The following is an 18133-nucleotide window of genomic DNA, read 5'->3' on the forward strand; positions in this document are numbered from 1 at the left end:
AGTAGATTTATGAAGGTTATGCAATTCCCAGCACCCATTATGATTTTCTAGCATATTTGGAGTGGCTTTTTGGGTTTGTCTTTAGGACATCCAACAGCGGATTGTGTTGATGAAGCAACCAGAGTGGAGGCAAACAGCTGTAAAAAGCTCAGCTATTTCTCCCGAATGCTCCCTTACAGCTCTCCACTGAACTCGTTTTTTTGTAAAATATGCAGACTGTAACCTCAGCGACTGGTATCGAAGTACCATCCCTCTTCCTGCCAATCTCCTCTCTTACCATCTCCACGTTGAACCGTAAGCACTCTGGTATCCATCATTGGCATATTTGTATGGAAATTCATTCATTTTGTTGTTTTACTAGACTTTTGAGATGGCATTAGTTTTAAATGTTGAACGTTTGTGTATTTCCACAGTGCTCCAAGGTTAATTGTTTGGCTGCCATGTGGGTAATTTATTGAATTTTTAACAGAGGCAATGGGATTAAGCTGGGCTCAGTTAAAGACTTCTGACTCCAGAGAAGTATTTTCAATGGAGTTTGAATTGCTCCACAGAAAAAGCATAATGGAAGATAACTAGCCTCCATCCATTAAACAATGCATTGGATGAAAATCTGCTGTCGTTTGTTTCAAGGACACTTGCCGGGCTGTTTTCACAGTGTTTATAATGGGCTGGATGAGTGATGATTCAGATCTCCTTGAATAATGAGATATGGTGTGCCTTGGAAGGAGACTCTTTGTGCATTCAGCGCCTTGGCTTCTCTCAAGTTACTGCAATCGAAGTGGCTAAATTGGCTCAGGGCTGTGCAGGCTGCATGCAGTATGTTTGGAATATGAGGGGGGCTCACATGTAATCTAGTTTTGCTCTTGTTTTGTATTTTTTTCATTTGCATGTCATAATGGTCATTCTGACATGGATTAGGTGGGATCATTATAATAATAATAATAATGGTATTTGTTAAGCGCTTACTATGTGCAAAGCACTGTTCTAAGTGCTGGGGGGATACAAGGTGATCAGGTTGTCCCCTGTGGGGCTCACAGTCTTCATCCCCATTTTACAGATGAGGGAACTGAGGCACAGAGAAGTTAAGTGACTTGCCCAAAGTTACACAGCTGACAATTGGCAGAGGCGGGATTTGAACCCGTGACCTCTGCCTCCAAAGCCCATGCTCTTTCCACTGAGCCATGCTGCTTCTCTATTCTTTACAAATACAGAAATGTGATGGTTCGGAATTCATTTCTCTGGATGGGACGGTGAATGACCTAGCTGTATTCCCTTCCTTTCTGTCCCAAGTGATGGTGGAAATGGATGTGCAGTAAGATTGGGTGACTTCCGAGTATGAAACTTCACTGTAAAGGAAAGAAAAACTTTGAAAACTTTTTCTAAGCACAAAATACCTTAATAGTGCATTAGAAGATGGACTGAAAATTTCATGGTACTTGTATAGGGACATTTTTGAGAGATTTTATATAGCCTTTTCCTCATGACATTATTTATGGAGACGATATTAGCAGAGTTTGCTTAAGAAACTATGAAAGCTGTGGACTATTTGTACATGCAACTTGTGTAAAAGGAATTTTGTAGCCATGGAAAACAGAGAAAGGGAACGTTTAAACTCACCACAACTTGGCAGTACCAGGAATAGTCTTACATGCTTTAAGCAATAGTGCAGTGTATCTTCAGTTGTTAAAAATCACTTATTTTATCTTATCACATCCTTTCAGTGTATAGCATGAAGGAAGGGGTTGTTCTGAATCTTTTTTATGCATAAGGTGATCTTTTTATTACACAAGATAGAGGAGAAATGTAGTACTCTGTTTATATGGTTTTAGATTCATTCATTCATTCAATCGTCTTTATTGAGCGCTTACTGTGTGCAGAGCACTATACTAAGTGCTTGGGAAGTACAAGTCGGCAACGTATAGAGACGGTTCCTACCCAACAACGGGCTCACAGTCTAGGGGGGGAGACAGACAACAAAACCAAACCTGTGGTCAGGTGTCAAGTCATCAGAATAAATAGAAGCAAAGCTAGATGCACATCATTGACAAAATAAATAGAATAGTAAATATGTACAAGTAAAATAAATAGAGTAAAAAATCTGTACAAACATATATACCCGGTGCTGTGGGGAGGGCAAGGAGGTGGTGGGGGGACTGAACAAACCTATACAGTCATCCAATTTAAAAATTGCTTGGCCATTGGTATTGTTTAATGGTATTTGTTAAGCAATCAATCAATCAATCAATCGTATTTATTGAGCACTTACTATGTGCAGAGCACTATACTAAGCGCTTGGGAAGTACAAATTGGCAACACATAGAGACAGTCCCTACCTAACAGCGGGCTCACAGTCTAAAAGGGGGAGACAGAGAACAGAACCAAACATACCAACAAAATAAAATAAATAGGATAGAAATGTACAAGTAAAATAAATAAATAAATAAATAAATAGAGTAAGAAATATGTACAACCATATATACATATATACAGGTGCTGTGGGGAAGGGAAGGAGGTAAGATGCGGGGATGGAGCGGGGGATGAGGGGGAGAGGAAGGAAGGGGCTCAGTCTGGGACTGTACTTACTGTATGCCAGTCACTGAACTAAGCAGTGGGGTAAACACAAGCTAATTGAGTTGGACACGGCCGCTGTCCCCGCTGGGTTTCATGGTATTAATCCCCATTTTAAAGAGGAGGTAACTGAGGCACAGAGAAGTTACTGATTTGCCCAGGATCACACAGCAGACAAGTGGCAGAGCCAGGATTTGAGCCTAAAGTCCTCTGACATCCAGGCCTGCGCTCTTTCTACTAGGTATGCTGCTTCCCAGTGTGTTGAGCTGTAGAGTATTGGCCTGAGGAGGCAAAATTTTGAAAATCATATTTTCCTCCTTTTAAAAGCTCCCAGGGCTACTTCCCTGTAGTAGCAGTAGTAGTAGAGAGAAGCAGTGTGGCTTAGTGGGTAGAGCATGGGCCTCAGCCTCAGCAGGACCTGAGTTCTAATCGCAGCTCTGTCACTTGCCTGCTGTGTGACCTTGAGCAAGTCACTAAACTTCTCTGGGCCTCAGTTACCTCATCTGTAAAATGGGGATTAAGGCTGTGAGCCCTGAGTGGGCCAGGAATCTGATTACCTTGTATGTACTCCAGCGTTTAGTACAGTGCCTGGCACATAGTAAGCGAATAACAAGTATCATTAGTAAGTGCCTAGTGTGTATAAAGCACTGGACTATGCACCAGGAATGCATACACAGAGGAAAACCAGACATGGTTCTTGGTCCTTAAGGGGATCAGTCGAAGAATAAAGTGGGGGAAAGTTAGCAGTGAACACATAAGAGAAGGTGAAATGATTTTTTTAAAAAAAGTAAAAAGACAAGGACAAGAATAAATATCATCGGAGCTATTGAACATTGTGACTGGAAGAGGGAGGGAGTAGGGGCAGTGGTGAGGGGAGAAGGAGCAGAGGAAATGGGTGCTCAGTCTGGAGAGGTGAGCTGTCAGTAGGGAAATAATAATAATGATGATGGTATTTGTTAAGCGCCTACTATGTGCCAAACACTGTTCTAAGCTCTGGGATAATGGTATTTGTTAAGCGCTTAGTATGTGCCAGGCAGTGTACTAAGCACTGGGGTGGTTACAAGCAAATTGGGTTGTATACAGTCCTTTGTCCAACTTTGCAGATGAGGTAACTGAGGCACAGAGAAGTGAAATGACTTGCCCAGGATCACACAACAGGCAAGTGGCAGAGCCAGGATTAGAACCCATAGCCTTCTGACTCGCAGGCCTGTGCTGTATCCACTACACCATGCTGCTTCCCTGTGATCACATGTTCCCTGCCCACCACGAGCTTACAGTCTAGAGGGTAAAATGGGGATGAAATACCTGTTCTCCACGCCCCTCACCCCCTTTTCTTTCAATAGTATTTATTAAGAACTTACTATATGCCAGGCACTGCGTTAAGCTGTGGAGCAGATGCAAGCTAATCAAATTGGACACAGTCCATGTCCCACTTAGGGCTCACAGTCTTAATTTCCATTTTACAGATGAGGGAACTGAGGCACAGAGAAGTTGTGACTCACCCAAAGTTGCACAGCAGGCCAAGTGGCGGAGCCAGGATGAGTACCCGGGTAGTTCTGACCTCCAGGCCTCCCTTACCCCTTAGGGAGCTCTTTCCCCATGAAGGCCCATTCCTATACTTTCCTCAGTACACTACCCCCCAGGCAGTCAGCCTCCTAAAACTTTATTTCATTCAGGGGTACATGCGTAAACCTGGAGCCTCTGAATCCTTTGCCCTGGGGCCCCTATTTACAGTAGAACAAATTAGGACAGGAGGTGAACTAGTGGTAGCTTTCATTTATTAATGAAATATAAATTTCCACCGATAAAATTGAGCACCTCTGCCACTTTGTGCCTAGGTTGCTGTTCTCCCCACTTAGCTTCTCTCTGCGCCCATCTGTCCTACACACTCAACACGGCTTCTTCCTGCGCCCATCTATCCTACACACTCAACACGGCTTCTTCCTCCACTCAGTCAAGTCACTTCAATCCCTTTCTCAAAGTCATGTTCGCCTAAAGTCGCTCTCAACAAATAAGAGTAGTAATAATGCCTGAGGACGGGGGTCTTGTCTACCAACTCTCTGGTACTGTGCTCTCCTGGGCACTTAGTACAGTGCTCTGAAGAAAGTAAGTGACATCTATTGACATTGATTGGTTGTGGTAATTGTTAACCCTTTCTCTACGTCAAGAACAGTGCTTCAAAGTTCTCCATCACCTCTCCCCCTCCAACCTCACCTCCCTTCTCTCCTTCTCCAGCCCAGCCTGCACTCCCCGCTCCTCTGCCACTAACCTCCTCACTGTGCCTCATTCTCTCCTGTCCCATTGTCCACCCCTGGCCCACGTCCTACCTCTGGTCTGGATTGCCCTCCCTCCTCATATCTACCAAACTAGCACACTTTCCCCCTTCAAAGCCCTACTAAAAGCTCACCTCCTCCAGGAGGCCTTCCCAGACTGAGCCCTCCTTTTCCTTTGCTACTCCTCCCTTCCCCATCACCCCTACTCCTTCCCTCTTCTCTGCCCCCCCACCCCACAGCATTTGTGTATATCTGCACATATTTATTATTATATTTATTTTGTTAATGATGTGTATATATCTGTAATTATATTTATTAATATCGATCCTACTGATGCTTGTCTACTTAGTTTGTTGTCTGTCTCCCCCCTTCTAGACTGTGAGCCCATTGTTGGGTAGGGATTGTCTCTATTTGTTGCCAAATTGGACTTTCCAAGCGCTTAGTACAGTGCTGTGCACACAGTAAGCGCTCAATAAATACGATTGAGTGAATGAATGAATAATCGTGGAGGTTGGTACAAAACAAGTAAATGAGACACAGTTCCAGTCTCATTTTTTTTTTCCATAGGTTCCAAGATTTGCCACCAGCTGACTCTTGTCTTAACAGGCTTCATCACACTCTTTTCCAGAACAGACCACATATACAACACCACAGTGGACAGGAGATTTTGGGTCTGTCCATAAGCCTGCTTTTCCTAAGCAGAAAGAACGAGCAGGAATGTATATTCTTTTTGCCAGTCAGGGTGCGGAAGACAGGTGGACAGAAGACAGGTGGAAGGAAACAGGGAAAAAGTGAGATTCCCCCCCGCCCACCCCCCTCCATACACCAACCCACCCACACCCTCACAGGAGCTGGAGACAACCCTTCCCGAACTTTCCACTTTTCACTACATCCAACATTATCTTACTCTGATCTGTGGGAGCGGGGTTCCTCTCCGCATATCCATCTTCCAGATCTGGGTTTTCCCTTCCCCAGCTCCTTTGGAGGTTGGAAAATTTTGTACCTGCCTAGTAGGACCATGTTCTTGCTTCCCTTACTTGGGGCTCCAGTGCTGAAATGAGATGGAGGTTGCTTCCTAAGTGGGTCTTCCTCTCCCTCCCCCGCTGATCTCTGTCCCTTGGATTTGCCTTTTGTTGTTTTAACTCTATCTGAACCTACATTATTTGTTCTTTCTATCGGCTTGTACATTTGTGTATTTTTATAGTATGTGTTGTGCTGAGAAGCAGGTGGAAATGGCACAGGCTTGCGAATCCAAGGTTGTGGGTTCCTCATCCCAGCGCTGCCACTCGTCTGCTGTGTGATCTTGGGCAAGTCACTTAACTCCTCCGGGCCTCAGTTACCTCATCTGTAAAATGGGGGTTAAGACTGTGAGCCCCACGTGGGACAGTCTGATTACCTTGTAACTATCCTAGTGCTTAGAACAGTGCTTGGCACATAGTAAGCGTTTAACAAATGCCCTTATTATTAGTAGTACTATGTGTCAAACAGTGTTCTCATAGGTACAAATTGATTAGGTCAGACACAGTCCCTGTCTCAAGTGAGGCTCACAGTCTGAGTAGCAGGGTGAACAGATATTCCCCCTTTTACAGTTCTAGACTTCTAGTCCTCTTATTGGGTATGGATTGTCTCTATCTGTTGCCTATTTTACTTTCCAAGTGCTTAGTACAGTGCTCTGCACATAGTAAGTGTTCAATAAATACGTTTGAATGAATGCAGTTGAGGAAACTGAGGCACAGAGACTTTAAGTGACTTACCCAAGGTCACACAGCAAGTAATTGGCAGAGCCGGAATTAGAACCCAGGCTTTCTGACTCCCAAGGCCCATCCTCCCTCCTCTAGGCCACACTGCTTCGCTACCGCACCGTTTGCTGTATTTGGTCCTGACTTCCCATTCAGTTTTGTCATCAAGGGCAGGGGTCATCTGGTTCTTCCTTTCCAATCAATCAATCAATGGTATTTACTGACTGCTTACTGCAATGCACTGTACTAAGCACTTGGGAGAATACAACAGAGTTGGTAGACATGTTCCCTGCCCACAAAGAGCTTACAGTGTAGAGGGGGAGACAGACATTAGTGTTGATAAGTAAGTATATCTACTATACTATATATCTACTATATATATATATATATATATATATAGTGATGAGATGGAGGGTGGGGTGAATAACAAGTGCCCAGAGGGTACATAATTTGCTTGTATCCAACCCTGTTTGGCATATAGGAAGCGCTTAACAAATCCCATAATAATGATTATTATTATTACAGATCCAAGCGCATAGATAACACGGAAGGAAGAAGGAGTTGGGGGAAAGAGGGCTTAATCAGGGAAGACCTCTTGGAAGAGATGTGATTTTAATAAGGCTTTGAAGGTGGGGAGAGTGGTGATCTGGTGTATTTGGAGGGGGAGGGAGTTCTGGGCCAGAACAATCTTCCAGACCATGCTCAGTGCCATAATCTTTACTTGGTAAGTGCTCAGCACATCCTGCTGACTGATGGGTGGGCTGCTTGCCTGACACTATTTAAGGGGCAAAAATATGATAAAATGTGCTAGGAAAGGAAAATGCTTGGTTTACAGCTACAGAGATTTAGGAAAAGTTCTGAATTAGGCTGCAAAAAGAATCCTCCTAGTCAATGGGCCTTTCCTTGCTTTAGACATTTCTTCTGTTCTTTGGAATATTGAGTGTTAAATACGTAGGATGACTTTATCTCCTTCTTTTTGACACCATAAAACTTGAATATTGCAGTTTTACCCCTGTAAGTTGTCTTGAAAGCTTTTATATGAAACCTAATGTTTATTTTCTTTGAATATCAGTTATTAAAATTTCATTTCAGGTAGCTGTCAACTCATCATCAGTGGTATTTATCGAGGGCTTACTGTGTGTAGAGCACTGTAATCAATCAATCAATCTCTCCCAAGCACTGTACTAAGTGCTTCAGAGAGTACAATACACAAAGTTGGTAGACACATTCCCTGCCCACAACAAGTTTACAGTCTAGAGTGTTACACCTGCTAAGATTTTCTTAGGAGCTGAAGGGGAGGGCCACACATGGTGAACGGGAGATTGTATATGTGTTTATGCCCCGTACCAGAGTTTCTTGCTGTTTTTAATTCCCATTTTAATCCAATTTGAAGGGTTCCTTGCTTAGTACCCCTGAATTCTCAAGTCTGTACTAAATCCTTTTATTTACTATGAATAGAATTTCTTCAAATGGATAAATATTGACTTGATTGTATGTTCTCAAGCACTTAGTACAGTGGTTTGCACATATTAAGTGTTTATAAATACCAATGATTGATTTCATAAAAAAGATGCATGTTACAACGCGGTGCTTCCAAATTCTAAAAACAAAACAGGATTTAAAACTGTGTGACTTTGGGCAAGTCACTTAACTTCTCTGTGCCTCATTTACCTCATCTGTAAAATGGGGATTAAGACTGTGAGCCCCACGTGGGACAACCTGATCACCTTGTAACCTCCCCAGTGCTTAGAACAGTGCTTTGCACATAGTAAGCGCTTAATAAATGCCATTATTAATTAATTAATTAATCTCCCTCCTACCCTTCCTTTCCAGACTCCTAGAGCAAGTCGTCCCCTCCACATCGCCCCCCCCGCCCTATCTCCTTCCCCTCCCCACAGCACTTGTATAAATTTGTACATATTTATTACTCTGTTGATTTTACTTGTACATATTTCTAGTAATCACCTTTCTAGTTACCGCCCTATGTCCCTCCTACCCTTCCTTTCCAAACTCCTAGAACGAGTCATCTACACTCGCTGCCTCGAATTTCTCACACCAACTCTCTCCTTGACCCCCTCCAATCTGGCTTCCGTCCACTACACTTCACCGCAACAGCCATCTCAAAGGTCACCAGTGACCTCCTTCTTGCCAAATCCAATGGCTCCTACTCTATCCTAATCCTCCTTGACCACTCAGCTGCCTTCGACACTGTGGTTCACCCCCTTCTCCTCAGCACGTTATCCAACCTTGGCTTCACAAACTCCATCTTCCCCTGGTTCCCCTCTTATCTCTCCGGCCATTCATTCTCAGTCTTCTTTGAGGGCTCCTCCTCCCCCTCCCATCCCCTTACTGTAGGGCTTCCTCAAGGGTCAGTTCTTGGTCCCCTTCTGTCTTCTATCTACACTCACTCCTTTGGTGAACTCATTCGCTCCTACGGCTTCAACTGTCATCTCTACACTGATGACACCCAAATCTACATCTCTGCCCCTGCTCTCTCTTCCTTCCTCCAGGCTCGTTATCTCCTCCTGCCTTCAGGACATCTCCATCTGGATGTCTGCCCTCCATCTAAAACTCAATATGTCCAAGACAGAACTCCTTATCTTCCATCCCAAACCCTGTCCTCTCCCTGACTTTCCCATCACTGTAGACGGCACTACCATCCTTCCCGTCTCACAAGGCCACAGCCTTGGTGTCATCCTCGACTCCACTCTTTCATTCACCCCACACATCCAATCCGTCACCAAAACCTGCTGGTCTCACCTCGACAACATCGCCAAGATCCGCCCTTTCCTCTCCATCCAAACCACTACCTTGTTGGTTCAATCTCTCATCCTATCCCGACTGGATTACTGCATCAGCCTCCTCTCTGGTCTCCCATCCTCCTGTCTCTCCCCGCTTCAGTCTATACTTCTCTCTGCTGTCCGGATTACCTTTGTACAGAAACGCTCTGTGCATGTTACTCCCCTCCTCAAAAATCTCCAGTGGTTGCCTGTCAACCTACGAATCAAGCAAAAACTCCTCCCTCTCGGCTTCAAGGCTGTCCATCACCTCGCCCCCTCCTACCTCACCTCCCTTCTCTCCTTCTCCAGCCCAGCCTGCACCCTCTGCTCCTCTGCCGCTAACTTCCTCACTGTACCTCATTCTCGCCTGTCCCGCCGTCGACCTCCAGCCCACGTCCTTCCCCTGGCCTGGAGTGCCCTCCCTCCACACATCCGCCAAGCTAGCTCTCTTCCTCCCTTCAAAGCCCTACTGAGAGCTCACCTCCTCCAGGAGGCCTTCCCAGACTGAGCCCCTTTTCCTCTCTTCCTCCCCATCCCCCCACTCTGCCCTACCTCCTTCCCCTCCCCACAGCATTTGTATATATTTGTACTGATTTACTACTATATTTTACTTGTAAATATTTACTATTCTATTTATTTTGTTAATGATGTGCATACAGCTATAATTCTATTTGTTCTGACGATTTTGACACCTGTCCACATGTTTTGTTTTGTTGTCTGTCTCCCCCTTCTAGACTGTGAGCCCGTTGTTGGGTAGGGACCGTCCCTATATGTTGCCGACTTGTACTTCCCAAGTGCTTAGTACAGTGCTCTGCACACAGTAAGTGCTCAATAAAACGATTGAATGAATGAATTAATAATTTGGACTTTTTTTCTTGATTATCTCTGACTCAGGCTTTCAGAGATAAATGAAACCATCTCAGTTTAATTAGTAAAAACTGAAGCACCCATGTGCATCTATTTCTCCCTCATGATTTGTCATGCTCAAAAACAGAAATATGTGATTTTGCTTTGCATATCGCCATATCATTTTGAAAGCTCTTAAACTTTTCTGTCATACCTCAGAACTTTTATTGGAGAATAGGATATCATTTTCTTGTGTTATTGGAAAAATAGTTCAAAGCATGAATTACTTTACCTTTATCATTGGGGACAAATTGTTAAATGTTTGAAGTCAAAATCCTTAACTTTAAAAGTGCCTTGTTATAAAACTTAGTATAAAAATTTAGCCTCAAATTTCTATTTTTAATATAATTAGTTACAATTGTTTTCTCTAAAGGACATCTAGAATTTTCTCCTGTAACCATTTGAAGTTTAAATATGATTAGAAATAGGTTTCACCCTAATATTCTTTGAACTAGAAACCCTTCTGTACTTGCCAACTGCAGTATATTGTAGTCATGTTTTTCATGAGAGCATCATTGAAAACCGTCCAAGCCTTCAAACCTTGCTGAGAGAGAGTGTGTGTATATACACACTTCGAAACTAATGGAATGCAAAAATATATTTTCTATATAAGATTTTATTTTTGCATATCACTAATTTGGTAGGTAGAATAGTATAGCACGTTGTGCCTATAAGTTATTCAATAAATATTAATTGATTAATTGTGTAACAGCACAGCTGTGAATCTAATTTATCAAAAAGCCTGTAGAGCTATGGTTCTTATATGGCCTTACATGCCTTTACTTCTCCCAGCCAAATTTCTGTAGAAGAGTTAAACCTGCATTACTTCAATAAAGCACATTCTGTTACTTATCAGAAGTATCATGCCCCAAAATGCCGATCTAGGGGATCCGTTTTGATTTTGGGTCAATGGTAAATGGTAAATTCTTTGAGGGAAGTGATGATAGCTGAATTGGTGGTGGTGTTTGGAAAAAATAAAGCAAAACTGTTCATTATTGGGTCTGGAAAATGTCTGAATAACACTATCAAACTGTATTAAATCAGCTCAGAGAGGTTAGAGGAACAGAAGTATTTAAGACAATTCCATGTGATTTGAATTTAACATTGTTGTAATTTCCTGTAGTCTAAACCTGGCAATAGTATCATGTAATAAATCAAAATGAAAATCAAACCTATAAATATTATAAAAGAAAACAAAGTGAACTTTTGAATAGGATGGTAAGTTTTCTCTGAATTCTCTTCTAAGGATTGTTTTGCCCTGTCTTTGCACTCACTGGGTTATTATGCTAGAAGTTCAAACCTGACCCAAATACCTGATTGGTTTTTCAATTTTATATCTGCACCATGTGGTTATTGAAAGCGTAAACAGTCTTATTAAAATTCTGTTTCTTTCTAGTCAAAAATCTCTTGTAGCTTTTGAACTACATTTGTTTGTAAAGAAAATGCCAAGCCCCCTCAAAGTATAGCCTCTAATGCATGCTCTTTTGGAGAAGAGTGTTAGATAATTTTATTGGGCTGTGTTCTGGTAAACATGTTTTCAAAGAGGACGCTCGCTTCACTATGGCAACGGATTTTTAGCTTTCAAATTCCGTTTAGACCACTTCTGGGGCACAAACTGTTCTACTTGCTGATAGAGGTAACTCTTGAGTATCTTCACTTTTTATTGAGCTTAACCTTGCATTTCTAAAATTGAGTTTCAGCTACCACCTTCCTTTACCTCACCTCATCTGTCGAGCCTTTTATTTGTCAATATTTTGTGCCTTTTGTACCTTTTGCACGTATGTACATGTTTGTAATTTTATTTATTTGTATTGATGTCTGTCTCCCCGCTTCTAAACTGTAAGCTCATTGTGGTCAGGGAATGTGACTGTTTACTGTTGTATTGTACTTTCCCAAGTACTAATACAGTGCTCTGCACACAGTATGTGCTCAATAAATAAAGTTGAATGAATGAATTATTTCGGTTTAAAAATGAGAGTTAGGAAGAAAGAGAATTTCAGAGCAGAGGCAGGGGCAAGTTGACTTCTCATTTCGACGCTTATGTTCATGTACAAGGTGACAAGCTCATTTGAATTAAGTGCCAAAGCTTTCCCATTTGAAAATAATTAACCTTCCTCCTTTCCACCTCCCATCGATCAGGTCAAGTATATGAGAAGCAGCTTGGCATAGTGGATAGAGCATGAGTGTGGGAGTCAGATGGTCATGGGGTCCTATTACTGCCTCTGAAAATCATTCCAGGGTATTGTAACTGAGCACCATTCATTCATTGTCGTATTTATTGAGCGCTTACTGCATGCAAAGCACTGTAATAAGTGCTTGGGAGAGTACACTATAACAACAAACAGACACATTCCCTGCCCTGCCCAGTACATCCTTTTCTACATTTGAATTTTGATTTTAGCATTTTGTTACTTTGCTATAACTTTCATTGGCTCTGCCAGTTGTGCCCATGTGACTATGGGCAAGTCACTTCACTTCTCTATGCCTCAGTTATCTCATCTGTAACATGGGGATTGAGACTGTGGACCCCTGTGAGCCCCACGTGGGGCAGAAACTGTGTCCAACCCGATTTGCTTGTATCCACCCCAGTGCTTGGTACAGTGCCTGATATGTAGTAAGCACATTACGAATACCACAGTTATTTCTTCTTATTATTTAGTTTCTAGCATTGAGGTTGATTTTTGAATCCCAAATGATCCAATTGCATGTGTATTCCGTGAAGTTGGTAGTCCAAAGGTGAGTCTGGTGGATCCTGTGATTCCTAGGGCCGTGGAAGTTGAGATCGCAGCCCAGTCGCTTGACTTTGCTTCTGTCTTTGTTTCCCGTGTCGCAGTGGACGTGACCACAGCCCTGCCCTTGCAAGTCGCACCCTCTGCCGTGCCCATGGACCTCCGTTTGGACCACCAGTTTTCCATGCCGGGGAGTGAACCCACGCTCCGAGAGCAGCAGCTCCAGCAAGAGCTTCTTGCCCTGAAGCAGAAGCAGCAGATCCAGAGGCAGATCCTCATCGCAGAGTTCCAGAGGCAGCATGAGCAGCTTTCTCGCCAGCACGAGGCTCAGCTTCATGAACACATAAAAGTAAGTGGCTGGAAAGCTTTTCTGAGCGATTGGGAGGGAATGCATTTCTACCCTTCAGTGGGGAGGCTTCAGATGAAAGGAAGACTTACGGCGGCAGAGTGGGAAGGCGAGACTGTGAGTGCGGGGATTAATTGAAAACGAATGCTCATGGGGTTTTCACGTCATTGAAGAGGGCATGAAAGACCAGTGTTGGAGAGCACTGGATTTTTATCTAGGCTCATTTCAGGGATTCTGGACCCGCAGTAGGCTTCTTTCCAAAGTTTATGAGCCCGTTTATAGGAGGGGGTAGTGTGTTGAAAGGTAATGGGTGCTATCCAGAAATGTAACCCACACTGGCTGGCTCTCATGACAACCTTTTGAAACCTTCCTCCTGGAAAGTGGTACTACATTTAGAAAGGGGACCCTGTTGGCTCCAGGTAAATGGCCCCCACCCCAAATGTATTCCCGAAGTCCACAGTTCTTCTTTTTGAAGACCGAACCTCAGTGCCCTACCAGAAGCACAACTGCCGAAGTTGCAAATGAAAATTGAAGCATTGTAGACTAATGCGGCACACCATAAGAACAACCTTTAAAGACCTTTGGTCACTCCACCGCAAGCCGCATTGGTTTGGCCAGAGTGCGACATTCATTGGCAGGACCCAAAAGCCTTGCAGACCACACCAAAACAACCCCAAAGCCTCATATAGTCTGGGAATCGAATCTTGGCCATTATTGTCTAAGTTCTTTGTGGGGCAATTACTCTTGATAGTCACACAAGCAAGCAACGTGCTCTCTGTCAGCATCTAGGCCCGTCCCAATAGGACCGCTTGCTTTGGTGTCTGCTGAGTCCTGTTAGGCCATATTGGTTTCCATAAAAGAATAAGATTTTGATACTCTTCCAATTGAGTAGGAGACAATGTGCGGACACCCAAGAAGCCAGGTAACCGAGTGTCACAATGTTTCCCTTTACTTTGTCAGCATCCTCATGACATCCTCATTTGTCAGCATCCATTTTCAGCTGGAAATATAGAGCATTTCTGTGAGTTTTTAGTTCTTTTTGTGTGTGTGTGTGCGTGTGTGTGTGTGTATGTGGCCATTGAAGGTTTTGCCTATATTCACACCATATGTGAGCAGCAGCAGGGAATTAGATCAGCAAGTCCCCAGAATCCTCTGAATCCCAGCTCCTCCTTTGGTTACTGATATGTAACTTCTCAGAACAATGGAGTACCAAGTATTGCTATCCCTTTTGAGAGGGACTACACATCATTTGTATTGATCAGTGGGTTGGCGCAATTTTGGGAAATTGCACCCAAGAAGAAATTAATAAGACTGATTTCTCATTAACCTGACTTTTATGACTTTGAGCAAACCACTGAATTTCTCTGCATCTTGGGGATAATCCCTGTCCTCTCCTTCACATGTATGAGCTGAAGAAATATGAGACAATATATGTGAGTCTAACCAACTGCCTTAGAAAAAATGCACTGAAAAAGTTAAGGGTAATAATAAAATCAATTTGCCTATATCTTATAGTAATATAACACAATGTTATTTTCAGTTTTTTATGGTATTAAGCAGTTACTATCTGCCAAGCACTGTACTGATCACTCAGGTAAATATGGCTTAGTGGATAGAGCATGGGAGTCAGAGGATGTGGGTTCTAATCCTGGCTCTACCACTTGTCTGCCATGTGACCCAGGGCAAGTCACTTCACTTCTCTGTGCCTCAGTTACCTCATCTGTAAAATGGGGATAGAGACCATAAGCCCCATGTGGAACAGGGACTCAACCCAGGATACAACCCAGTTTGCTTGTATCCACCCCAGTGCTGAGTACAGTGCCTGGCACATAGTAAGCACTTAATAAATACCATAATTATTATTATTATTATTATACAAAGTATATAGGGTTACATGCCCAAGGCCATACAGTGAACAAGTGGCAGAGCCGGGATTAGAACCCAGGTCCTTCTGACTCTCAGGTCTGTGCTCCATCCATTAGGCTACACTGCTTTTCACTTGTTTTTGAGGTGCTCATTTTGGGAATTGACACGTTCTATAGAGAGTTGACTTTGGTACAGCATAATGCAGTGTCTTTAACACTCTGATTTGGACACAGTGTTCATATCAGTGTTGGTGGTGGAAGTAAGTTCACTTCAGCATTTAAGACCAAATTCTGTCATCAGTTTAAAGTATCCCCTAAGCAATTAAATATTTACTCAATAAGGAACTGTGTATATATAAACTCTGAATCTTCAAAACATTGTTTCCCAAAACTGGTCGGTGTATAATAGTGATATCATTTATCGTAGAGAATGCTGCCACTGTGGGCTATTGCTGATGCTGTGTAGAACTCAAAATTTTCTGTTGATCGTCAACTCCCTGTTGAGATTGAAAGTCATTCCAGGGTATTTTAACTGAGCACCTTTCATTCATTCAATCATATTTATTGAGCGCTTACTGCGTCCAAAGCACTGTAATAAGTACTTGAGAGAGTACAATATAGCAACAGACACATTCCCTGTTCTGCCCAGTGCATCATTTGATACATTTGAATTTTAATTTTAGCGTTTTGTTACTTTGTTATAACCTTCATCATAAGGCAAGAAAGGGAACAGGAGAGCATTTGAGTGTCTAGGAGTGTACCTCGTCAGCTTGTTTCCCAGTTGACTCCTAGAGACTCCATTCAGGCAGTGTTCCCTGATCCCTTCATTTAGAGTAGTAGTATTTGTATTTATCAAGCACCTACTGTACGTCGAACACCGTATTAATTGCTGGGATAGGATACAGAGGTGGGAATCAGGCACGGTCCCTGTTCCTTGTGGGCCTCACTAAGAGGATGGGAACTTGGGAACAGGATGGGGCGGAAACTTGGGAGCGGGGCTTCTAGAGGTTCTCTGAACTTCGGAGATCAATCAATCAATCAGTCGTATTTATTGAGCGCTTACTGTGTGCAGAGCACTGTACTAAGCGCTTGGGAAGTACAAGGTGGCAACATATAGAGACTGTCCCTACCCAACAGTGGGCTCAGAACCAATATGTGCATATACCAAGGAGGTCATATTACCCACCTTCAGGGCTTTTTGAAGACACATCTCTTCCAAGAGGTCTTCCCTAAACTGTCATTTTCTCTTTTCCCACTCCCTTCTATTAATCCTGATTTACTCCCTTTATTCACCCCGCCCTCAGCCCCACACCACTTATGTACTTATCTGTAATTTATTTATCTCCTTTGAGACTGTAAGCTCGCTGTGGGCAGGGAATGTGTATACCAACTCTGTTGTACTGTTCTCTCCCAAGCACTTAGTACAGCGCTCTGCACACAGTAAGCGCTGAATAAATACGATTGAGTGATTGATATAACTCCTCCTCCCCACCCCCCACCCCCCATTTGCCACATTGGCAGTGTGCTGAGATGCCCTGGAACCAAGCTGCTAATGACTGCTAAAGCGCTCAATAAATACAATTGAATGAATGAATGACTGCTAAAAGGCAATTAATTCAAGTTGCAAGCCAACTTGATAATCTTTACTGCATGGGATCCAGGTACTCCCTTCTTCACTACAGGGAACAGATACGGTAGAAGTTGTTTTCATTTAGTTACAGCTTCTTATAAAATGGATTACTCCAAGAAGAGAACGCTTGCATTATGTAATAGTTCATTAATGATCGCATTTTGGTACCACCTTTTTGAAAAGGCTTTTAGAGTGCTTAATAAATGAATCCCCGTTGGTACTGCTGTGAAGTAAATAAGCAATTATTTCACCCTTCTTGAAATGCCAACTGCATTGTGGTGGAAAAAAATAGCTAAAAGGATTCAGCATTACCACACTCCATTTTAAAGTATTGCTCATGAATAGCAACTTTAGTGGGCAAAGTCTAAGTACTGAGCATAAGTACCCATGTGGAATTTGGTGTCTAATGGTGATAGCATTTCTCTTTGGATCAAAAACCAAAGCTGGGAAGCTGAAGTTGAGAATGACCAGATCATTTTCTGCCGATGTCCAGAACTTGGGATACCATTCCAGGATTATCCACCTTATCCTTTCTTCTCAGTGACTGTGAAAACCTGAGGATGGAGAAATGGTGGTGAGAAGCAGTGAGGCCTGGTGGAAAGAGCACAGGCCTAAGAGTCAGAGGACCAGCTTCTAATCTCAGCTCAGCCACGTGACTGCTGTTGGACCTTGAGCAAGTCACTTAACTTCTCTGTGCCTTAATTATCTCATCTGTAAAAATGGGGATTAAATTCTACTCCCTCCTACTTAAACTGTGAGCCTCATTCTTGGACAGGGACTGTGTCCAACTTGATTAACTTGTATTTTTCCCAGCGCTTAGAATAGTGCTTGACACATAGAAAGTGCTTAACAAGTACCATTAAAGAAAAACGAATTCCCCACATTCAAGGACATCAGTATTGACAGGTCCCGGAGTGCTATGGAATATTAAATTGAGCATGTATGGGTTTCTATGGTCTAGACCCGGATACCCTAGCAGTTAAAGTGAGAGGAGCCACTCAGACCAAGGTGGACGGACAGCGAGAAGGCAATTTTTAAAAGTTGGACGGGCTCTGCTGCTACAAATGCTCAAACTATTTTGGCTGATGGGAACAAAGACCAACCTCATTGAATGGGATCTTGAGCTGGGAGGAGCTAGAGTAGCGCTTGGTTATTCTAGATGTGAATGCAAGGCTGTTCCTATTTTTACGAAAAGCCAAGTCTATAGAGCGCTTTATACAGGTGTGCTTAGATAATAGCTGGCCTGAATCCCCCTAGAGTTCAGACTCTTTTAGGATCATTAAGATGTCTGCTAGGC

General features: G+C 43.0%; 1 protein-coding gene across 6 annotated transcripts in view; it reads left to right on the plus strand.

Moving 5' to 3' along the window:
* HDAC4 (histone deacetylase 4) overlaps positions 1-18133 on the plus strand; it is a 510642-nt gene that overhangs the window by 271427 nt on the left and 221082 nt on the right. For all 6 annotated transcript variants that reach the window (XM_038748724.1, XM_038748726.1, XM_038748725.1 and 3 more), the window contains one exon: positions 13100-13344. In XM_038748724.1, coding sequence (XP_038604652.1) covers positions 13100-13344 — 245 coding nt within the window. The remainder of the gene's footprint in view (positions 1-13099; positions 13345-18133) is intronic.

The sequence above is a fragment of the Tachyglossus aculeatus genome, chromosome 7 (genome assembly GCF_015852505.1).
Source record: "Tachyglossus aculeatus isolate mTacAcu1 chromosome 7, mTacAcu1.pri, whole genome shotgun sequence".
NCBI lineage: Eukaryota > Metazoa > Chordata > Mammalia > Monotremata > Tachyglossidae > Tachyglossus > Tachyglossus aculeatus.